Below are 25,600 nucleotides of genomic sequence, written 5' to 3'. Positions count from 1 at the left end.
TTCCTCAGATATAATACAGTTAAAGTCTTGTTAGTTAGTGGTTCATACCCAGCATGCATTAGCTAAGAAACAATAAGGGTGTTGGTGTGTTAGTTCATGTTTAAGCAATAGCTCACGACAGGCCGTGGTATATGCTCATTATATCACAGCTAAGGGGCGTGGCTCGGCCCGACGCGAAGGGAGGGATACTGACTTGTTGTGGAAAGTAACTTACAATTCTACCCGTGGTATACGCTCAGTATATCACGGCTAAGAACCAATCAGATTGCTTGATTTGACTTGTCCGTTTTAGAAAAAGAAATATATGTGCGCTCATGTGCAGACGTTTATATAGTTTGTTCATTGGATCATTCATATCCTGCAAGACTCCTAAAGACGTCACGAGATAATGACCTTTTGACATCTGGAACTTACATGTTGCTCTGATGTTGGTGCGTCCAAGTTTAGGAGACCTGACGATGTGTGTGCGTTAAACATGATCAGGGAACATGTTCGTGTGTCATTTAGGAAACCTATATGTGTTTCCTGTGTTTCTGATATATATATCTGATATAGCGTTTTCCTCATTATTATTGATTGTTGTACAACGAAATAATTGATCAACTCTATCTGTGTTTTGTGTTTAATTGATTCCTCTCTGTTTCATTCTTTCCTGTTGTGAGTGCTACATTTCCACAACACAGTCAATGTGCACACTGTAGAATGATGTTAATAGAAACTGCATTAAAGTAGCATCCTGCAGCTCTTGTTTCCCTTCAATATGTCACTTCACAGGAAGGTCTATTGGCAAATAATGCAGCATGTCAATCAATTCAAATGAAATCACTGTGGAAACATCTGCAAAATGTGGTGCTACAGGCCTGATGTCTGAATAGAATTAGGCCAAATAACTCTTGTTTTAATGAAACTAATGTGCATACATCTCTGCAATGACACGGCACGCATAGAACTGGCACGCATAGAACTGGCACACAGCTGTGAATATCTGCAGTCTGCCAGCTTTTCCATAGCATGCCGCTGCTGCTGCTGCTGCCTCTCCAGGACTGGTTACCTAAGCTGTGACATGTCATGATACCCACCTCTGTTTTGGTCTGAACGAGGCCGCTGATTTGTTATTTGAAATGCCACCTCCCCTCCCCCTCCTTCCTGTAGGCCATCTAGTTGCACAGAGATGAGAGGCAGAGCTATATGGGTTACATGGCAGTGGGTGGGTCATCCCTTCATGACGACCCTGCCTCCCTCCTGCTCTCTGCTCGTCCTTCTCTCCGTCCTTCCCCTACAGGGCTTAACCCCCCCCCCCAGCCCCGCTGATCACGACACAGTGAGGAATGCAGGCCACCAAAGGGAAAAACCTGGTAATCAGTAGTGACCCGTCCCCACGCTACCCCGCCCAAATCCCATCACTCCTCACCTCCTCCTCCCACCGCTCTGGGTTGCCTCTCATAAGCAAATATGCAGCCATGTGATCGAGAAACCTCGGGAGACACGAAAGCAGCACAGGGTGCGTGCTTTCCCCCTGCATTAGTGACCACGTGTTCAGGTTCAGCCTCTATATGTGAGGCTGTGTGTGTGTGTTGTGTGCATCCATGTGTATGTTAGTGGTTGTGGGGGCGGTATGTGTGCATCGCGTGTTCATTTGCTGCAGTGTTTGGGGGGGTTGAAGGAGTTGAAACGTTCTATACTTACTTGCTGCCATTCACACTCTGGTAGAATAATTAACACACAAACACACACACATACTGTTTTCATGCACTGTACTTTACAGTGTGTGTAGAGGCTTGTGTACATGCTGACACACACATTCACTCTGCCACTCTCCGTCCTGCACATTGAGGGGATGTAGAAATAGAGTGGCTGCTGTGCAGGAGTGTAACGCGGCTTGGTTAACATTCAATGCTGTTTATCTGTCACAATGTTTAGCTCGTTTGACTCAGATCGGAGCCTGAGAATTTGTAAAATGTTTTGTTTGATTGTGAATATGTTCTAATGCTTCTGTTTTTTCCTCTGTTTTACCCTTGACATTCGTATCGATAAAATGACCACCATACACACAAACGGTGTATTAGAAAAATGCTACGATTTGAAGCATTTGTATTTAGATAAAAAAAATTGACCATGTGTAAATAGCACTAAATGTACATGATGTAGTGTAGAAGTACTGTTAAAGTTAATCTCTTAACGTTTTACTTGTGTAACAGTACACATTTTTTGTATTTGCATTCAAATATAATTCAGAATTTTAAAAAAAAAAGTGCAGAATGGTCCATGTCAGATGTTATTGGATATAATTGAAATAATAAGAATAATACAATCAATAGAGTTGAATCTGTAACAAACAGCATAACATGTTTGTTAATTACATTCAGTTTTATTAATTTCATTCTTCAAATAAACTATCAACTATCAACCGATGTTATAAAAAAAAATGAGTGGAGTAAAACGTTTTTACCTCTAAATTATCAAGTTACCTAAAAACTGTAGTTCACAACAGTACTTGAGTAAAAGTAACTTTTCTTTTCCCAATGACCTGTCATTACTAAGTTATAGAATTTTTTCATGTAGCAGTTCTATCTCGATTTGACACATTTCGCCAGAATTTGTGAGTAAGCGCTTTCCCTCTTCAGTATCAGTCCCGATCTGCACTCCCTGATTAGCTGCTAACATGTTACTGTACAGATGAACACCTGAGCTCAGCAGAAAGTGACTTTGAACTTTCTGGTGACAGTTTGCTGCTTAAAGAAATATAAAAATGTCAAAATAACCCAATAATAAAAATTCATAAATATTCAAATACACACACATAAATAAATACATTAGAAAAATAGCTAAACATACTTGATCTGAAAGCACGAGTCAGAAATGGTGTGCCCACTATAGATTAGTGTTTAGTCATGAATACATTGAATAAATCTTAGTTTATGTTAGGAGTCCCATATTTACGCCGAGGGGTGCATTTTCTCATTTTATTTTGTATACCAGTCATTCTTTCAAGAGAAAGACAAACCAACCGGACAGTGTTACCCTGCAGGAAATGACTGTAATAGAAATTAAGTGCGACCTTCTCAGCCATGAAAATAAAAGTAATTCTTTATTTTGCGGTCGTCCCTGCTGCCTGCGGTCTGAAACATCCTGGCACGGATCCAAAATAAACCGCAGTGCCTCCTCTAAATAAACTGTACGGGGTATGTCCGCTAATCATTAGCATTAACACAACGGCTGATGGATGACCATCGCCACGGATCCCCTGTCACCATGGTCTGAACCCCCCCCCCTATAACAGGCTTAATACACTGGGTTAAAGCTGTCCAAATATAGCACTGTTTCATGATTCAGACTCCTGCCATTGTTGTCCCATGTGACCTGACAGCAGACACATGCAATATGTGGTGTAAACAAACACGCTAATTCTGATTACTATTAGCTCTGCTCAGTTACTGTGGAAAGCCAACTGTGGTAAATATATCATTAGAAGTGTCAGTTATTTATTCAAATATATCAAGATTTTCCTACGACCACTCACACTACTAATGCTATATACACTTGTAAGCTTGTCAGTTAAGGCAGAGGTTACTAAAGTCTGCACTTTGGTCTAAAAATAACTTGGTAATGACCGACAGGAGAAAGTGTTTGTTTTTACTGCATCTCTCTAAGTGTTAAGCAACACTTTATCCTTAATCTTTCCTGTGACTGGTTGAAAAAACTTTGTTAAGTCTCTTTTGGCAGCGCTGTTTGTGTGTTTACTTTTCTTATCAAGGTTACACGGCTCTGGAAAGTTGCCAGGATGGCATGTAGGGATTGCGCAGGAAATTGAAGCGGCACAAGCACAGAAAATCCCCGCTAATCCTGTTGTAAATAGCATCAGGGGACGGATTGAATGTGGTCACATTTCTGATAAATATTTGCAGTGTGCTAAATGCTTTTTGGGTCTCAGCTTAGAGCAAACCAAAGCTCTCTGAGATAAACCCCAGTAGGTCTGGCTCTCCTTGAAGTGGTGTCATTCAGCTTCATGCTGGTGGCGCTGTGATGGATTCCGGACCAGAGCCAGGCTGGCCTCTGGGTCACAGATCAACTATTCGTCTTAAAAAAGTGTCGACCACTTGACTTCATTTGGTTGTCTCGCATGTCTCCAAAATCCTCGTTTAACAAAATTCCTGTCTGGGTTATGTTCACTGGAAAAGTTATTTCCAGTTTAAGAAGTGCTGTGTTCTTGGATGGATGCTCAGGTTTTAGAGCAGGGATGTGACACCAGAGATCTTGGTTTGCGTCCCAGCTTTGACACACCGACCTTTGTTAGTTAAGTCTAGGGTAAGATCATGTTTTTTGGAAAACACGTGTTTCATGTCAACAATTTTCAATATTTAACCAAGACCACAATTTGACCAATTATGGAATCTAAAAGATTAGGGAGGTTTTTCGACTGATCAGTGGTTTGCCGCAACTAAGATGCTAGCTGTTTGGACTGTGCTAATGTTAATGTTAATCTTTTATTTAGCAGGGACAATGCACTTTAATGAACACTTAAAACAAGAAATGTGTCAAGCGTAAATACAGTATGCCGGATTTACATTACATTACATGTCATTTGTTAGACGCTTTTATCCAAAGCAACTTACATACTCAATACTGTGGGCAATCCCCACAGGAGCAATTTGGGGTGAAGTGTCTCAGGGACACAACGACATGCTGACTGCAGTGGGACTCGAACTTGTTCCCCCCTGATTCGAAGTTCAGCGCACTACCCACTGAGCCACAGCCTCCCGTTTAGCTTTGAGCTACTTTCCATCCGCAGTCCCTCACATAAAACATTTAAGAAAATGACATGATATGCAGTGTTTCCCATAGGATTACTGCTTTGAGCGGGGNTTTGTTCATTTTTGAATGAGGGGGGTTGGGGGGATGAGTTGAACTCAACATAATTATTTTATCGAAAAATCATTTGTTTAATTGAAGAACAAAACATGAATGTTGAGTTCAACTCATCCCCCCAACCCCCCTCATTCAAAAATGAACAAAAATGTACCCCCCATCCAAAAATTCCCCGAAAGTCCCATTCAAAATGTTAAATGAAAAGAGCCCCTCTCCCTCCAAAAAGTCCCATTGAACATGAACATCTTCCTTCAAGCAATACTCTGCATTTTTGCTAAACCCTTTCAGCCAATGGGCTCTTCCTGAGCCTCATCAACATCCAACAACATGTCCACTTCCTCAACATCTAACTCTGGGTGGGGTCTCAATAGCCATGCAGTAAGCAGTGTGCTATGTGCATGTGAATGAGGAATGGCATGGATATGCAAGTGTATCTTTGTTTTAGTCAAGATTATGCTAAAATATACTTTCCCCAACTATATCTAAGTCAACCTTCAATTTAGAAGATTCCCAGTTTATTCCCGTAAATTCCCGTTTATTCCCATAAATTCCCGTTTATTCCCATGGAAAGTTTCCCTCTTTGAAAGTTCCCGGAATTGTGCAACCCTAATGAGGATATCAACCACCAAAGGGAAACAGTGAATAAATTGTTCTCTTAGAAAAATATTCTGGGAATTGTATTGAGATACTGTAATCTGAAACATAATGCCTCAACTTTGCTTTGAGTATTCCCACACGAGCCTGCAGTGTCAAACACTGAGCCAACACCAAAGCACAGTCAAGAGAATCCCTCTGCAGTCAGGGATTATTTCTCCTAATCTCCATCTATATTTACAATAGAGTATCTGAAAGAGCTGGAATCACTTTGACAACAGGCATGCTGCTATGATACACTTACAGGATGAATAACAATGGTGTATCCTTTATCACTTCAGGTTTAAACTGTGAACAGTCAGCGTTTTGTGGACCATCTGACAAGCATCTGCAGGAGAGCTGGTTATGCAACAACAGTCCCGTGATGACAGGTATGAGTCTTCCTGCCTCGAGAACTTAGGGAACCTTTCCAGCAAACGAGAGGAGGAGAAGAAGAACTAAGGGAGGGTGTGAATAAGGGAAAAGGGAAATGCGCAATCAAAGCATTTGGCTCAGGGATGGTGACTCTTCCAAGAAACACAGGAGAGCCCTTGTTGGCTTAGTTGTGTCATTCTGGATCCTGTCAGGGTTTCTTTCAACAAACACAGTAACGACGAGCGCTTCTCCCTATGGAAACTGACCTCTGATCATCTGCTTGAATTCACTAATACATCCGTAAAGGCAATGCCATACTGCAGGGCATGTTCTGAGATAATATGTGAGATATATATATATTTTCTCTTTTATTTACTCTTTCAAAGTGAAAAAAGGAAATCACACTAAAAAGGGTTTAACTGATAAATGCATTATTCATTGTGTCCAATGGAGAAGGTGGATGGACATACTTGTTATGTTGAAGCAGCTTTGCAATAGGAAGCATCTGAAACTGAAAAGGGTAACTTCAAGGAAGCCATTTTTTTCACTGTCAGTATACATTTATTTCAAAATATAATACACTAACAAAACAAAGATGCCATTGCCAAAAACACTCATACTCTAAATTGTGTTCCTTCTAAAAAGGCCAAATGTTTCTCCATGAATCAAACTTTGACAAAAGCTTGCAGACGTTGTTATTCTTTATTGCCAATATACTTGCTTTTAACTGTGCTTTTGTGTGCACATGATTTATACAGCTATGCATCCTGTATTCTTCCAGCACTTTATTTTGCATTATTAAGAAAATAATGCCTTTCATCACCAATTGAGCCCAAGTATGGCTGCGCTCATACACTTGTATAGTAACACAAGCAGAAGCAACATCAACAAAACGGTTATGAATGGAAACTACTGTCGCCACTTTCTGTTTATTCTCTGCTGTAATTTTACATTCCCTGTTCCTTCTGTATGCTTTTTTTAAGACCTAAAAAACATAAAGCAAAATAAAATAAAAATATTTAAACCTAATTTCAAAGCAATCTGACTGTTAGAAATGTCTCTCTGTTTCCAGTGACACATCTTCTGGAAAACTCACCCCACACACACGCAGAGAGGAAAGAGCGTATCACAGGATTCTCCGCACCTCATTATCAGTGACAATACTATCACTGAAACACTGCAGGTGGCCTTTCAGTGCAGGACTCTTTAAAGACACCAGTAATGTGGTATAAATCTTGCAGGATATGTTGATGTTGACAGTTGCACATGATAACTATAGAAGAGAAAAACACATGGACAGCCAGCTTTAAAAACCAGGGGCCACAGCGGCACAAATAATTCACACACATTTCCATATTCAACTGGTCAATAGCAGTTCTGTTGCCACGCATGGAGCATGAATGATCCAAAAGACAGACAGCAGCTGTGAAGATGGTTCTTAAGTGGGCTGCCTCACACCCACAGTGGGGTAATGATCCCAGCGTTATCGGTTTGAGGAGAGTCACCTCCCCTCTCCTCAGACTGGCTGAGAGGGGCGAGCCCATTGTGGCTACGGACAATAACAAAGATGGCAGCTGGGCTGAATAATACCGTCAGCAGATTAACCAGGGCTTTGTTCAACTCCTTCAACATATTCAGTTACACGCCCAGCCATGACTGGGACTGTTTGGGTACAACACACTTCAACTAAACCTCACTGACATGATTGTTTTTTAGTATCCCGGAAGACGAACTCTCCACAGCACAAGGCAATTCCAATGCATTTGAATATTGCATGTGGGTGAGCGTCCCTGAGTGTTAAACAGTTCTTCTAAAACATCAAAACAGAGCAATGGCAGCGTTCCCAGAATGCACTGGAGCTAAGTCAATGCTCTGCAGACCACCCCACTTTCAGACACGTCTGATGAGCAGAATCTTCACTGTTTACAGACAACAATTATGGCTGACCACAGAGGCTCCGGAGCGATGGGCCCTCGGAATCCATCGGAGCTTTCTCTCTGCGGAGCTGCTTTCTTAATGTAAGAGCCCTGAGCTCGTTAATTACTTAGAGACTGTCCAGGAAGTAGGCTAATGCAGTTAGACAAGAAGGCTCGTCTATAAGGCTATACCTTGACCTATTGGTACTGAAATCCATTATCAATAATTCATTCTGACATGATGGGTAACCGGGGAATATTTCCATATGTTACCGAATGGGAATAATAAACATGACTCCTCTTCATAGCCCATATGTAATAATAGGAATTAGTCAGAAGACAGAAAAATACGGCATTGTGGGTTTCACTTTGTTTCTCCAGGGCATCAAAAGCCTCTACAAATACACAACATATAAACAAAGCAGCCATACAAGCGCACAGAAAATTAAAATATGAAATGCATTTGCCACATCCGCCAAAAACACTCTCATATCAACATGACTGTATCCTACTCGTGTCACCCCAAACAGCCATCTCAAAAAGCCGCTGCCTTAAACAAACATTGCGCTGCCTCCATTTCATAAATTCTTTAAACTCCGGGGTTTCTCTCAATTATTCATGCTTCAAGAGCATCTGACGGCCGCATTGCAGCATTCTCTTTGAAAGATCAGCGCCTAAAATAACAATGTCTTCACTATAGAGAACACTGTACACATCCATCCGATGGCATGCAACTCTTTCCCGATTGCTTTGGCGTACAGCTTTTAATGAACGCCAGGCAGAGCTCCTAATCCTGGAATAAGTGATGTTGTACACACACACACGGGTCTCGATGNATGATGTATGAAGACTAGGGTTGCAAAGGGGCGGAACATTTTCGGTACATTTCTGGTAAGTTTCCGGTAAATTTCCATGGGAAGTTAAGCTGGGGAATTTTGGAAATATTCCATATTGGAAACTTTCCATGGGAATNTCTTGCTGTGGCGGTGTCCACATCTCTGGTTAATGAGATGAGCCGTGAGATGTGGGGAAACAAATCCAGCACAAATGCAGAGCGAGCAAGGAGGCTGTTGTGACATTTTCATAATAGGCGGAGGGACCAGAGGAATAACCAGGGGCATTTAGGAGCAGCCGCCCACTTTAAACAGCTCCATCCGGTTTGAAATGTTTTACACAAACAACTCTGCCAAAGAGCTGCTGGGATTTTGTGTGTTAAATGTTGCTTAAAATAATAGTTTGTGGGAAATCTTAATATGCTAAGTGAGGTTTGATCCATTTCAATTTCATCACTGTGTGTTCATTATAGAGATTAAACACAAACTAGACACAATTACAGATTGAAAGAGGAGACTGCTAACTACAACTAATTTACACATTGTCGACCCATTAATTAAAAAGGGTGGGCTGGTTATTAGGTTTCACTAGTCTTTCTAAAAAAGGCAAAAGGTAACACAGGGTTTTACTAATCATATGTTAAGATATATTATATATCGGAATTGTACTTTTTACGTGAAGCAGAAAATGTAATATGTAAATAAATACCCATAAAACTAAAGACTTCCGGAAGTGCTTATACATCATATGCAAGTCCTTTCCCCACAATATCCACCTTCCTTTTTGTCACTATTTCCAGCTTTTGATGTGTACTTTCTGCTGTTTCGAGAACAAATATATTTGCATCCAGCCTCCTATCCGATTGGCCTTGCTCAGCTGATAGCAGGGATGTTAAACCCGTGTTTAAAGCTTTGTATAACATGTTTTTTGTTGATGAAAGGCCACACGTCATGTGCTGGATTTTTAGGTATTGCTTTATTACAGATATGTTTTACTCCTGAAACAAAACAAACTGTAAGATCTGATTTAACTTCGGCTTTCTCGAGGACTGGAACAAATGTACTGTTGTTTGTGGTTGAGAGACATCTCCAACACTCTCTGCTCAATTCTCCGCTGCTGTTCACTATAAGCTGAGATAATGTTTGCTAAGCTAGGCTAAACATGTTGCAGAGTTCTCCCTCTGAGTCATAGCTCATTCATTTTCATATTGATCTTCTCTTGAGTTTCATGGCACACAGAATGACTCTCCGAACCTGCCCCACTAATCGCAAACAGGTCTATGTGACAGACGTGATCAATGCTGCCATGTAACCATCACAAGAGTCAACCTAATAGCAAACAAATTACTAACATGAAACATGAAAAAGGTCAAAGATGGGTTCGGTATGTAAGTAACAGTAAAACAGGGGAAATGTGTTGTCTGGGGATTCAAAATGGACGAAAGAGAAGGAATATAAAAACTGTCAAAATAACTATAATTTCACGGGAAGACTAGGGGTAGAGGAATGTGAGAATTTTGCAAGGGGTCTTGTCAAATATCTGGAACAAACTACCAGAAACCTGCAAGGTCCGCTGCAACTCTCACTACTTTCAAATCCAGGCTGAAGACTTTTTGCCGCTACTTTTAATTGAACTATTCACATCTTACACTGCATTGTAACTTTTATTAATGTTTCTAATGTGTTTTATGCTCTTAATGAGGCTGTGGCTGAGTGGGTAGTGTGCTGGACTTCGAATCAGAGGGTAGCAAGTTCGAGTCCCACTGCAGTCAGCATGTCGTTGTGTCCCTGGGCAAGACACTTCACCCCAAATTGCTCCTGTGGGGATTGTCTACTCAATGTATGAAAGTTGCTTTGGATAAAAGTGTCTAACAAATGAAATGTTAATGTCTTTCAATTTTGTAAAGCACTTTAAATTGCCTTGTGTTGAAAAGTGCTATATAAGTAAACTTGCCTCGCCTTGCCTGATGATGGATATGATAAGTCCCAGGTTTGTCAGAACACCAATAACACTGGGAGCCGGAACCGTTATATTCCAAGCAATAAATACACAGTTCAAAAAGTGAATTTACCGGTGAAGAAGTTCTTGGCGCGCAGGTAGCTGACGCTCAGGCGGAGGATGGAGAGTTTGTCCAGACTGGCGGTGACCTCCTCGGGGAACGGCAGCAGGCTGGCCAGGCGCTCCAGCTCCCCGTTCAGACGGTCCCGATGCCGTTTGGACGGGTTGGACTTGGCCCCTTCAGAGGGTGCCTGCTTCACCCTGAAAAACAATAAATGGAGAGGTCACAACAAAATCCCCAGGATTTGGTAAGGGCCCAAGGGGACCCCAACAGTAATATAAATATGACTTCTCTGTGATATCCTTTCATTCATTCAACCATCAAGCCATAGAAAACATGTTTGGGTGCAGTGATAGATTTTGAGATTATAACAAATACACCTTGATGGTCCTATACCAGATTTTGCAATATTTTTAAAGTTCTTCAAATTATTTAATAGAATTTCGAAAGTTAAAATAAATGTTTTGCATGCATTGTTTTTTGCACTTTCCATAAGAATGACACAGCAAATGATTGCAGCTCAATTGTGTGCGAGTGCTATTTTTAGCAACTCAAAATCAACTTTAGTAAAAGCATTTTGATCTACGCAAATGCTTCAAATGAAATTGCCCCTTTTTAAGTGGATTTATTACAACACATTTTTCATATTGACACAGCATTTCCAAAGATTCTGCAGTTTGGGAAAGGGTAATTAAATGTCTTCTAAAACATTGTTAGCTGTAGGCTTGTATCAAAGGTCAATACTTTCCAAAATACAACACATGTAATGCAGGAGGAGGCAGATTAAAAGGAGTATTTCTAACTTGTGTAAAATAGTATAACCTTTGCTAATTAATAAATATAAAAGAAGGGGCCTTACTATGAAACCCCATCTCAGAGAAAGATTCTAAGTTGGGTCATAACACAGAAAAAAAAGAAAAAAACATTTGTGATGCATCACATGAATGATATTAATATAAATACCCTAAAAAGACAAATACACACAAACAAATAATATTTAAATGTTCCTAACCTGCCTATTATTATTAATATCATTGTTGTTTGATAAGAATATTCCTTTATTCTTTTGACATTCCTGTACCAAGTATTTAAATGAGAAAAAAAAACACACTGAATACCCTGAAAGGAGGTTATTATTTTTTTATTTTTTTTAAATGGGGTCTGTGTAGCCTTAACATAGTCAGAAAACATTAGGAACTTGGATTTAGTTGTCGTTTTTATTTTTCTTAGACCTACAAACATCAACAATATTGCAGCAAAATATTTGACACTAAGCATTCAATTGATTGGCTATTACTGTTCATAACTGATACACTGACACATTCATCACTTAGCTTCAATATCGATGGAGATACTGCACTTCAGTGATGGAAGCCAGTGTGCTTGTGTGTGTGTGTGTGTGTGTGTGTGTGTGTGTGTGTGTGTGTGTGTGTGTGTGTGTGTGTGTGTGTGTGTGTGTGTGTGTGTGTGTGTAGTAAAAGGAATATTTTTTAATCATGATTAATTCAAAGTTTGTTTTTCAGTTTGGTCCAAAAGATGTAAATACAAAATATAAAAAAGAATACTGCTTTAATGCAATACATCTTCACATCGGGGTTTCTGCTACCAGCAAGCCATAAATCAATAAATTATCAAAACAGTCATTGATCAATGTATCCGTTTGTGTGTGTATTCATGTGTGTTTACATGAAAGGCCTTTTCATGATCCACTTCTTTCCTCAGCTGAAAACCCGATTACTTTTTCTCACGACTTGTGTTTCACCAACAGTTTTACATTCTCTTTTTAAGAATTATAATACACCCTATACATTTTTGTCTTTAATTTCTCCCATATTTTAGTATTTACAAAGGCACCTGTCCCACTGCCTGTAGCAGGTCTCACTCACAGTCACTTCATGAATTTCTTATCCAAAAAATGACTTGAAGCAGAAGCTACGGCAGAGAGCTGCAGTCATGTTAACCAGCAGATGAATAACGTCCTCACCAGGCAGCAGCAGTCTGACTGGATGTTGAGTCTCACTGTGCAGTTAGGAGCTTTTCTAAACTCAGTCACATGTGATCACATCACAGAACACAGAACATACAAAGGCCTGCTTTTGTTTCATACGCTTTTGCTTAAATGTTTGGACCTGGTTTTAAATTGTAATAGTGGCAGTGAAATGGCTGCCTGAATATGATGTCACAGCCAAACAATAAATGCAACTGCTCAGACTTTATAATTATAGCTCAGTTATAATTATTGTTTTTGTTCAATTTTGAAGTTCTTATCATTAATCCTAATGGTTCAATCAAATGTATGCTTGGAAAAAGTCAGGTAAAAGTGGAAACTGTTCGATCTAATAAAATAAAAAGGGACAAGGCATGTTTTTCGTATTCAGATTTCTAAAATATTAGGCCTGACAAATTCATGATTTAAATAAACGACCAATCATGCAATACCCCTAAACCGATCAAAACATGACGAGAAAAAAAAGGTCTCCTCCGAAGGGCGTTATGACAGAAAATGGCGCAACACCAAGAGGCTCAGTGACATTTTGAGAAAAAACTAAACACCAAAAACATAAAAGCACATTAGTTGATTTGTTGTTTATTAACTGTGAAATATTAAAAATGTATTTATGAATTAGAATCAAAAGGGAAAAGTTTAAGGTTAAAATCAGGCTGCAGTTACAGGCCTGCAATAATCCGCAGGCATTACAGTATTGACCATTTCCACCGTGTTAAAGTGCATAATACGACCAAACGTTTATTAATAAATATATAGTTATCAAATGCAGGTGTATTAAAATTACTTTACATTAAGAAACAAACGAAATCTTGAATGAAATCGATGTTCTAAATCGATTAAGAATCTGGTTTCTGTAAGGTGCTTGTCGCAGGTTGGTTCATTTTGAAACTAACATCCCAATAACGCATACTCTGCAGGTCGATTTAACATTTAAATACGAGGTTTATTTCAATGAAAAGTATATATTTGGCAATAGTAATACAAATATATTAAAAATAAATTGAACTTACGCTCTCTGGACTGGTTTTCTCCTCTTACGTCCAGCATACATGACGGCTCTTCTTATATAAGCCTCGGATGAATCCCTCAGAAATACACAGAGCCTATTTCTCCGCTACATGTAAGCCAACAACAATAATGTTCGGTAATCCTCCAGATCAAGACTGTAAACACATTGTAAAACTGAGAAAAATATCAAGTAAAACGAAAAGAAAACACCGAACGCGATAAATTCGGTGGAGCAGGACTCTTCTGCCTCTTATATATGGGCCGCTTCACTTGGGAGTTCAACCAAAAGCTACAGGAACAAAACTAAAACAGGAGGTTCTGCAGAAACAGATCCGCTAAAAAGGACAACGCAGAAACACGATGAAAGAGTTGCTGTCCCATTAGCCCTCACAGAAAGATGAAGTTGCTCCAAGTAAAAAGGCGATGTTGAGTGTCATCCAAGAGAAAAAGGATGAAATTATCTGAGAAGAAACTCAATCTGCAGAGTAACCCTGCTCCTCATTCCTCCAGTTTATAAATATTACTAAACAACTCCAAATAACTGCAGGGAAAGCTTCAGATATTTTACATGTTATAATCGACATCAGTGGTGCACTCCAATTAGCGTCGGACATGAGCTGCAAGGGGGGCAGCGGGGGCGCGCATTCCACTGGCGGGCACGCCCGACACAGGTTTCTGACTGGGGCGCGCTCAAGAAGCTTCTTATAAATTACAACACCGTAGCGCGGGCAAGTGGGATAGTCTCCTGGAAACACAGGCAGAGAGTGCACGCCGGCGCGTTCACGAGGGAGGTCCACCGTCCAATCAGCGCTCAGATGAGAGATGGAGGTTTATGTTGAGCCTGCGGTGGCCCGTGCTGAATGTGGGTCAGAGGTTAGACTTTTAAATAATGGAACTGAATTCATTTCAACATCCAGAAGAACTCTCTGAGGATGTTCACCTGCAGCGAGCTTCAGGAAATGAGAAGAACCTGCAGCCAGGAGACTAAAAACAATGCTAGTAGATCTGAAACTATAGTTATTTATTTGAAGCCACTTCGTTTTTTAATAAATACAAATGCAAACCGACAGAGTAGTATCACCTGATGTGCAGCTCCTCTCTAGGGAGCTGCAATGTTTAGCTTTCATTCCCCAAGTCTTTTCAGCCACACCAGCAGGCACCTGTTTTCAGTTTTAATTAAACAAATCTAAAATACAGCTTTACTCAACAGGAAACTGCAGATAGACACAGTGTACTTATGTCTAGTTGTCAATGTTTCTCTCAGGAGTTGGTATAACAGAGCAAAAAGGTGCATATTTGACTTACATTCTCCAGGTGATCATCATATCTTCATGATATAGTCCTTTTTCTTATATGGAGACCCTGTCATTATGCAAATTAAAAAAAGAAAGTTAATGATAGAGGCATTTCCTTGGAAGACAATTTTCAGGAAAAATGCAATATGCACAAATATCATTTTACTTAAAATTAGAATGAACAGTTAAAACTCAACAAGACAGCTAGCAGAAATGTTTTAAAAATATCACTGTATTGTTATTCAGTCATTAATGATTAAAAAAAAACGTTGACATGGTGTGTATTATTGTCCATTGTTATTAATAAGTTATTGTGATAAATGTTGGATCTATATAGAATCTCAGAAGATAAGAATTTCAATTCTAATATAAATCTTTTCCCCCTACCATTAGACATAATTCAGTCAGTAATGCGTTGTTTCTTTTTTTACACAAAATACAAGTTTACAATCTACATAATATATGTACATAATTCATAGCTCGCCTGGGGGAGATGTTGATTATGTGAAAACAGAGATGCAGAGATTCATTGTGTTTTGACAGCAGACAAAGACATACGTGTAGATGCTCAGCTACGGAAATGCATACATTTGATTCACATGACCACTTTAGACCCCCTTAGGGTGCTGAAGACCCCCCACAACACATGTAGAAATAAAACTAGGCCAACATGGTTGTATTGTAGTCGACTTCATTTATTGCAGCTTTAAGGTCCCCAAGGATGGTGATGTTGCTCTGTTTTAAGGGGTTACTCCAGTCATGTGGGAAAGATGACCATTTGGGCCAAGTCAGATATTATGTGAGTTTTGAAAAACTGAATTGTAAAGCTTTTAAAAAAATAGATACATTTTTCCTTTCTGGAAGTAGCAGGGTAAAAAGTACAAGAAGCATTCCAATAATGATTACTGCTATCCAGGTGATGCCAGAAAAGGTCTAAAAGGAAATGTGGTTTTGCTAATTAACACAGCATTATGACTGTTTGGGAAATAACTTGTCCCTCTTTTTGAGTGAGAAGTCTGGAACAATAACCACCCCTCACATCAGTGCAAGTTATTGATTGGAGCCTTCATCCAGTTTCTTGGGTTCTAATTATCGACAACTACACAGACAAAGGCAAATCACTTATTCATGATTTACCTCAGCCTTCCTGTCACTCTAAGTTTACTGTGTGTATATTTGAGTTTTTTCCCTGTACACATCATCTGTAGGCATTCGTCCTTCATGCCTGCAGGAGATGGGGGTCAGGGACAAGAAAGGTTGTGTGTTTGTTTAGACACTGTGTGCCCTGCGGGACGGACACACACCACAGCTGTAAATGTGTTTTTCTGCTCTGAGCCCGACAGTACCAGGAAAAAAGAGAGCCGTTGTCTTTAAGGTCTGTCTGCTGTCAAGGTCGTCCTGTCAGTCTGGGTGGAGTCGTGCACTCAGCAGAGGAGTCCCTTCAGACTGGATGAAGCACACCAAGCTGGTGGGTGGGTATGAGGGGGGGGGTTATAGTATTTCTTCCATGTTGTACTCATTCCACTTGGGGATATGACCATCAAGTCTACTGCTACATGTTCAAGAATATAATCCTTAGAAAACTAACGATAGAGGACAAAAACAACAGCAGCTACACATAAGGTTTAATGTAGTTAAGGTTTTGATTTCATTTCATTACAGATTTCGTCATGCGTGACAGAACTGTTCCCCACACGGTAAGAGTGACTGGAGAACACAGCTGATAGCCAGTGGATGGAACAAAATGCCTGATAAAGTCTTATCTAGAGACGCTGTTGTTGTCAAATTGTTGATGTCGTCAGCTATCGAGCAATAATGAAATTTGGGCCATGCTTACAGTATATGGATTCTGGCACCGAATTACATTTAATACAAAGATGTTTCACTTTAGCCTATCACTGACTTGTTTGCCTCAAGTTTTTACATTTGCCTTCAGCTAACAACATGATGTCATCATGACGTCAAAATAAAAAGGGTCTAAATATTGATTAATTTAATCTGGATGATGATTTTTCCCATAGTCGACCCACAATCAAGCATTTACAATAGATGTAACCATTTTGGAAACGAGGCAGACTGGCACACAAGTACTAGTGGTATAATGGTTAAGTTTTATGTCACTGACATTCTTATTATAAGACACATGCATTTCCAAACATTTGGACTACATATGTTGTAAATGTATTATCTTTTCAATTTACACACGGCATCTATTGCACGTCTGTCCGTCCTGGGAGAGGGATCCCTCCTCTGTTGCTCTCCCTGAGGTTTCTCCCATGTTTCCCTTTAAACTGTGGGTTTTCTCTGGAAGTGTTTCCTACGATGTGAGGGTCTAAGGACAGAGGGTGTCGTGTTGTCATACTGATATTCTGTACAAACTGTGAAGTCCACTGAGACAAATGTAACATTTGTGATATTGGGCTATATACATAAACATTGATTGATTGATTGATTAATAACAATATCTGTTCTGTCTTTGTGACTCTAAAAATAGTATGACTTTATTGACAATGCATTACGTTTTGTTTATTGTTTTTCCAGAATATCTTTTTCTTAAAACCATCTGTAACCTATTGTAAAAATTAGATATCTGGCATTCAGCATTGAAGATCTGTCAATCTGTAATGTTGCCTGAAAAAATTCTCTATACGCATTTATTTTTCTAATTCCTGTTGACAGTGTAAAAGAACTTGGAAAACAAGTCATACAATAAGCTGTATAATATGACGTTAGCACACAGACTCTTGTCCTCAATGTGCCTCTGCAGTGGAAATAATAAACTACTGAAAAATGTATGAGGGTTGTCATCATTTAGATTGTGGCCTGGGGTCCAATTCTGTTTTGGAAAAAAGGTCTTGTTATTTTACAGCTTTCACAAAAATACAAAACCTATGACTTTGGAAAGTGGGCTTTTGGTGGTTAGAACATTGCGACCATGTCACTTTCCAGAGGATAAACTAGACTACATATAGACTCAATAAGTACAAAGGCCATACATATGTTTTTTTCTTCTAACCAGACAAACACTTCCTGGAAAGGACAATCTGGTTCCAACCACTGATATATCACAGCCATAGAGTAGTTCTCTAGGTTGAGGCATAAATAACAAGCATCAAGGCCAATATGTGTACATTACAGTAAAGTATTGGATACCTTTTTTAACTTTAAGTAAACAGTATCCTTATAGGTAGGCTTGCTTTTCTTCTTTTTTTTACCTGAAAGTTATTTAAATAATTATAAATTCCCATTAATAAAATATATGGTATTTTGTAGATCTACAGTAGATATGCAATTCAATAAATTATTCTCATCTAAGCATTAATGCCACATAGGAGGCAAACACTAAGTGTAGAGAATGACTTAATTATTAAATACATTTTTTAAATCAAATCCCTGCTGAATTCACACTGATGTGACTCTCGAACTGACATGCCTTTCAACTATGATCAGATGAAAAACACAAAAAAAGCATTTTATTCTATACTTGACATTTTACTGATTGAAGAATGTACTTTATGTTGTTATACAGTCTATGGTGGGAACTAATGTGTTATAGAAGCAAGTGAAGGCTAAACACTAACCAAAGCAGCTCATTTACAAATGCTGGGGCCAAAACGACGGGTTAGTTTGGACAGATTTACTCAAGTACTGTACTTAAATACAATTTTCAGGGACTTGTACTTTACTTAAGTATTTAAATTGTTTGCTACTTTGTACTTAATCCCAACAGTAATTCTAAAGGTAAATGGTGTACTTTCACTTCATTTATTTAATATATTTAGTTACTTTACAGATTTGGATTAAAGATGTGAACAACACACAACATAATTCTTTCTACTAAGAATTTACGTACTTCTTCCAACCATCTGGTTCTAGTAATAATGTCTGGGCACATACAGTCTATGGCACGTACCTGAGTTTGGCTAACATTAGCCATGTTTTACCGTGTTGTCCCGCTGTTTTCATTTTTGATAATCCTCTCAGAAAGATGTTTGATATCCAGAAAGCCATTTCTTGAACACGTATAATATACAAATAGAAAATACACGGGAAGCAAAAAAGCATATTCTGTATCAAGCTAGCAGTTAGCATGTATGTTGCTGCCAGCAGGTGGGGCCATGCTCCTGCCCCTCATCCAGGTCCCCGGCAGTAACATGAGTTGCAGGATTGTACAGCCTCACAGTTGTTCCTAAATAGCTTTCCTTTCATTGTCAGCTATTTTATAATGTCCATTTCAAATGTAGAGGGTGTGAAATATATTCTTCAAAACGCCATACAATGAGGCAGATGCTTGTTTTATTTATTCTAATGCATGGCTTTTTAATTAAGTACATTGCCCTTTTTGGTCCATGAGGTACCCCATGTTAAGTATTTTTAATCTAGTGACAAATAGGCAGTTCAGTCTCATTAAAGTCTACATAAAATAAAATATAGCATTGTTTAATTAATCTTGAAGAAAGACATGAGCTGCATTATGGCAGTTAACTATCTGTTTGAAGTAGTAGTAATATAAATATCCATAATAATCAAAGTAGTAATGATTGTTTATCCATAGTAACATTTTTGTTTTGCCATAATCATCAACCTACAGAGGCTTCTGTGATACAGCTGCTGTTTACATGAGTAACTGGTGGGAAATAGAGGGAGAGTGAGCCCTCTGGAGGACAATCCATCTTTTATTTCTAAAAGAAATTGAAAAAAAAACAGGCCTGAGTCTTTCATAGCAGTGCTGCTTATCCTTGCCTGTCCTTGTTTTCTAAACCCTTATTCTTTTCTCACATACAGATGAAAGGATGAATAGCATTACAACAATTAAATAAAGCGCCAAACACAATTGTAATCATTGCACACATATATTTATGAAAAAGCATTTAACAGTAGACAAAGGCTGTTTTTTTACAACATATATTATGATATATAGATACTATAACTACTAGGCTTAAGTGGATTACATGAACTGAATAGTTGTGAATTTTTTTTCTTTACTTTTTTTTTTACGAATAACAGAAATATGGCAAGGCACATGTTAGCATAGAAACATCAACACCGCTGTGAAGAAAACATTTGGCTCCAGGTTTTTCATAGTGGCTACAGTCATGACATGTCTGTATCAAAGTCCAATATCCAAGGCTGTTTATAGGCTGTCCTCATCGCCTCCAGTCTGCTTCACACTGAGATCCTATACTTTTTCAACACGTACAAAATAAGAAGCAAAAAGGGACACCGGCGAGAAGGCCATATTATAATGTGTCCAATCAGTTTTAAGCACTGTACTGAAAGGTTTCCAAAAGAACATACACAATTGTTTCTTAAGGAAAGGTAAAATACTGAGTGAGTTCCCACGGTGCAGCAGGAATACGGTAAAGCTGCCATGTTAATGCTGTTTGCGCTCAGGTTAATCCAAACCATTCATGCCGTTTATTGTAGTGTGGATATTACAAAGACCTGTTGAGAAGCAGATACAAAAGGAACCAACACGAAAAGGCCAAACAGGAAACACACAAAACAAAGTGTATATGATCTGAACGCATTGTTGGACCAGTTTGAATCTCAAAGTCTCAACACTAAATCCTCCGCTCATCAATGAAAGAAATCTTACCATCTCTATAGAGATAGGTCAAGCTAAACATGTTCCCTTGTTTCCATTGTATAGGACGTTTTTGTTTAATGGAAAATGGACCAACAAATTCCTCAGAGCCTTGAAATGCACAATGCAGGATCAATCATTTCATTTACAGTAAGGATACTGTATCTCCTATATGGACATGGCTTCCCTTAAATTAGTGCAGCTCTACAGGGTCGCCTTAGGAAAACAAAAAGGAACATATTATTTAAGATGCGTTATACAACAAGGCACAGATATATTTCATGTATATGAAGATATGTTAAGCTGCCGATCCGGCATCAAGGCACAATAAAGTGTATATGGTCATGCTGATTGCTATATAAATTAATGTTTGGGTTGAAGCAAGATATATTTTAGGGTGTTCCCATGTAGGACCACGGAATATTGGAGAATGGAAAAGAGTATTTCTGTGTGAGGGATGCAGGTGGAACGGGCTGATTAATGACTTGTTTAATTCAGGCGATCCTCAATACTGCATCAAGTCAGTTGATTGCATTGTGTTTATCAGCCGTTTGCACTTGTAGAAGTTTAGAAAATACATGAAATAAAGTGCACACCTCTGAGGGATGTAAATGAATAACTCAGGCTGAGTCTCCAATATTACCTGAAACTACAATATGTCTTTCTTGCAATCACTGAGCATTTTGTTGAGATCAGTGCATACAAGTTAAGGGGAATGTGGTGTTAAGTGATTTTTGATGGACTGATTTACTGAAGCTCAGGACTTGCAGTTTACTTTTAGTTCAATTGCTGTGAGTAAGATGCTTCTTAAAATAACCCACAAGTATAGGTTTAGTTAGCAGCAGTGCATTCAAATCAACTCAACTGCAGCTATGCTTATTAAAATATGTCACTGAAATGGAAATAAAACGACATTTGCATTGCTCACAGTAGTTAGCAATTGATTTCTCTGCTTTTTTCTGCTGTGTGTACTGTTGCTCTTACACTTTGGGATTTGAGATATGTATGCATGCCTAACTGACAGGCGTTATCCAGAAAAGCACATTTATACTGCACAGATTATCACAGATATCACATGCCGAGTATGTATATGAGAGATTGTTGTGAGCCAAAGCGGATCTCTTGGTGAAACAAATACTACTAATATAGTTACAGATTGTATTATACATTTACAATAACCACATTTAAGGGTTTCATTTAAAATACACAGATTATTTCATCTGTAATAATATTAATTTGAAGGTACAGCTGTGCTTTCAGGTAGGTCACCTTCAGCGATTCTGTACACTGATTACTACGAAGATTTTCACGATGTCTTTTAGAAAAAGTCTCAACTTTATCAGCATTAAAGTGTAGAATGATTATATTTAATCAAAAACAAAACAGTATGTTGAGTTTTTTTGTGTTTTTTAGGTATTTATACGTTGGGAGATAATGGGTGTCCCTGGCCTGGCTTCCCTTATAAAAACCTATTTCTTTGGCTCTTTGGATTTTCTTGACCAATCCTCCCAGCTGGCTCAAGCTCCATCCCGGTAAACGCACATCGGCTTTATACTTCATTATTACTATAGTGTATCTTCACTAAAAACTGAAAGCCAAACATTTAAACATCACAGACTGGACGACATATAAATGATACAGAGTTATATAAAACATATGGCAATATTGGTAAGCATGAGAGTCTGTGAATAAGCACTGATACAGGCGAACTTTATACTGAGATCTGTCCTTCTCCGGGGTTTTCTTTCGCTACAGAAGTAACACGATGGCTGACTTCACTCTGTCAGGAACATGGATACGTCACGGGAAGGAGTGGAAAACATCCCATTGAGTTCAGCGGAGACTCTCTCATCCTGCGGGGTCAAGCAGAGAGCACACATGGTGAGTTTACGAAAACAAAAGAAACAAGCAAAAATCAGGAAAAATCTGAAAGCAGCTGTTTTTATTTCTCAATACCTTCAACTTAATAATATTAAATATGTGCCGGAATAATTGGCCAAACTAAAGAGCCAATGACAAAACATTTAAATGTTATTATTCTTATATTAAAAAATGACAAAACAAATTCCTGCTTCTTTAATAAGGAGAATCTTCTTTGTTTCATATCATGAAACGTGTAACATTGGGGACAAAAGATGGAACTTGAATGCGTCACATTTGGGTTCTAGGAAGCTTCAAATAGTCTTATAGGATAAACAATGATTTGTTTTAATTGTGGTATGGATGCATACATGAAGTCTCAGTACTATCTTTATATTTGAATATTACTACTTGTGGATCTGTTGCTATGTGCATGTTCTGTTGCTGTGTTGCTATGTGTATTTCAGTTGTGTACAAGCTGTAAACAAATATCCTCTTGGGATCATAAATCTAAAATGGCCTGACAATAATCATTTTTCATTGATTTCTCCATTTCTGATCTTGTGGTTGTGAGATGACTGTTTACCTGTGTGTGTCTGTGGCATTCCAGGTAGTGAGGAATGTTGAGTGTGTGGTCTGAGGAGGGCATGATGGGGGGGGCCGTCAGAGGACTGATGTCAGCGTTCTCCTGGTTGATGGCGGACGATCCCACCACCGGCTCGCTGTGGCTCCACTGGAAGTAGCAGGACCCTTGAGGAGGACTCTGATCCAGGGACGGGTCGGCCCCCCTCAGGCCTGAAGTGCCAGAGAAATCCCGGACGTTGACACCTGCTGGCCCGGAAGAAAAGTGCTGTTCGAACATGCAGCTAATGTGAGTGGCTGCCTGACCGCACGTCAGCCCGTTCTGCTGAGCGTGGTTCAGTCCGGGGACGCTCCGTGGCCAGAGGCCGGCACGCGAGAATGTTTGGCTTTCCTTAAGTTGGCTGTTGCACACTGGCATCAGTTTGTGTCCGTTCTGCATGATGCCAGAGTCAGGAAGCTGCTGCTGGCTCTGAGGCCACGGATGCACCTGGGGGCTGTGCGCCTCAAAAGGGCCCCTTCCTTGCAGGGGATTTGTGGCAAAGGGAACAGGTATATTAGGCGTGCTACCCGAAATAAAGTTAATGCAAGGAATCAGGGGTGGCAAAATGTCTATTACACCTGCGGCCACGTGGTTTGGTTGTTGAACAAAGCTCTGCAGTAACTGTCCGTTCGCTGCCATTGCAGGAGCTTGCACATTGTTTTGAGGACGCAGCAGGAACTGGCTGGACTGCGTCTGTGCAGAAATCCCACGAGTGCCGCCCATGTGGTTGTTAGATACCTGCCCGCAGGATTGAAACGGGGCTGAGGCTACACCAGCGATGTGGTTGGGGACAGTGAGCTCCGGGAGCTCTATAGACGGGCTGAAAATGTCATGGAGCTGCAGCTGCTGAAGAGGGAGCAGGTTGGTGTCGGCCTGAGAGATCAGGGGACCGTTGTGAGAGAGTTTCTGGGTGCTGCTGAATATCTGAGCAGACTCTGCTATCGCTGGGCCATTCATTGATTCCTGCTGGTGAGCGTAGAGTCCATTCATCGGAGAGTAATTCAGTTCGGGGCTCATGGTCTGAAACAACTGCTGCTCTCCGAGGGCAGCGGCTGACAGCTGGGCAGTGAAGCGGTCCTGCTGGTTGTTGTTGGCCGCTGTCAGGCAGCTGGGCGGGCTGGTGCTCAGATCTTTCTCCTTCTCTTTGAACAAAACATTATCAATGTAGTCAAAGATGTCATCAGTGAGGATGCTGTCCAGCTCGGATTTGACGTTGTTTCGCTGATCATCGTCCTGACCTAATCTCTTGAGGGCATTTTCCCAGTCCATCAGCTCTGAATCACCCACCTCCAGGTCCTGCAGCGCTGCACAGAAGTCCCCGTCGTGACTCAACTTCTCCAGGTTGCCAATGACGGCCATCACCGACCGCTTGGCTTCCTCTTTCACTACCACAGGCTCCGTTGTGCCTGTAGCTCCACTCTCCTGCCACGCCTTACCCACGCTGATCAGGGCCTCGCTGTCCATGAACACCTGATCCACAGAAAACTGGCTTTCCAATGCTGGCATGTAGGCCGACTCATCCTGCTTCATGAAGCAGTCCACCAGCGACCCGGGGATTACATGCTGGCTCATGTCGTTGGTGCTGCTGAACTTTTTGTCGAACTGATACTGTGTGATGTCCACCGTTGGGCCGGCGTTGTAGAGGACGCCCTCTCCTGTGGTGCAGCTGAAGGGAAGCTGCAGGCTCCTCTGACGCAGATACTCCTCCCCCTCGGCGTTGCTGAAACACACCAAATAGCAAATGTTACATTACTGCCACCAGGATAGGATTCTTATTAAGGGGATTGATTGAGCAAGTGTTTTTTTTTATTGCAGGTGCATCTAATGTTCTGCTGATGAAGTGCCCTATAGTAACATCTTTATTATCAACCCATGAAGCCACTGTTGTTAAAGGATCAAAAACTCACACTAAAGCTCTCTGGTCTGCGATGATGAAATCCGGTCTTCCATTTTTGAAGATCAGCTTGGCGTTGGATTTCACCCACACCCAGCCACTGCACTTACTGAGGAGCCTGAAGACAGTCAGACCGGTCTCCCCCGTTTTAATCACTGTGAGATAAAGACGAAAACAACAACCGGGTTATCGGTGAGGTGGCCATGTGTCTGCGTACATGTGGGTTTTTTCACGCCGAAAATCTGTCTACGTGGAAATCTGGAAAGGTTATTGAAAACCTAAAGATTACTTTTTGTGGGGCAAGAATTGGCATGAAAAAATGTCATGTTCATTTTGGCAGTAGTCCAAATATTTGTAAGGTTTAAAAACATACACATGCTGTCAGAAAATAATATATATATATGAATATATACATTTACGGAAGAGGATTAGGGCCACATTATTTATTTTTTTGGGAGGATTTGAAAACCCAAAAATTTTTTGGGAGATTAAAGTCAGAATTCTGACTTTTTTCTTCCAAATTTTTTTTTGGTTTTCAAATCCTCAGAATTCTGACTTTTTTCTCAGAACAAAAAAAATATTTTTATTTTGGTAGAAAAAGAATTCTCACTTTAATCTCAGAATTCTGACTTTTTTCTCAGAA

The 25,600-nt window shown here is 39.9% G+C and overlaps 2 protein-coding genes across 2 annotated transcripts in view; both read right to left on the bottom strand.

Moving 5' to 3' along the window:
- LOC104941714 (aryl hydrocarbon receptor-like) overlaps positions 1 to 13,742 on the bottom strand; it is a 34,631-nt gene extending 20,889 nt beyond the window's left edge. Inside the window, exons 1-2 of the mRNA XM_010766848.1 lie at positions 13,702 to 13,742; positions 10,696 to 10,883 (exon numbers count right to left, since the gene is read on the bottom strand). Of these exons, the coding sequence (XP_010765150.1) occupies positions 10,696 to 10,883; positions 13,702 to 13,742 (229 nt within the window). The remainder of the gene's footprint in view (positions 1 to 10,695; positions 10,884 to 13,701) is intronic.
- Positions 13,743 to 19,833: 6,091 nt separating this feature from the next.
- Positions 19,834 to 25,600, bottom strand: part of LOC104941720 (aryl hydrocarbon receptor-like) — a 34,999-nt gene continuing 29,232 nt past the window's right edge. The window contains exons 5-7 of the mRNA XM_010766853.1: positions 24,971 to 25,112; positions 23,028 to 24,783; positions 19,834 to 22,434 (exon numbers count right to left, since the gene is read on the bottom strand). Coding sequence (XP_010765155.1) covers positions 22,357 to 22,434; positions 23,028 to 24,783; positions 24,971 to 25,112 — 1,976 coding nt within the window. The 3' untranslated portion in view covers positions 19,834 to 22,356. The remainder of the gene's footprint in view (positions 22,435 to 23,027; positions 24,784 to 24,970; positions 25,113 to 25,600) is intronic.

The sequence above is a fragment of the Notothenia coriiceps genome, unplaced genomic scaffold, assembly GCF_000735185.1.
Source record: "Notothenia coriiceps isolate Sejong01 unplaced genomic scaffold, NC01 NC01_scaffold00003769, whole genome shotgun sequence".
In the NCBI taxonomy this organism is placed as follows: Eukaryota; Metazoa; Chordata; class Actinopteri; order Perciformes; family Nototheniidae; genus Notothenia; species Notothenia coriiceps.
Note: the sequence above shows the minus strand (reverse complement) of the source record. Positions and strands in the feature narration are given on the sequence as shown.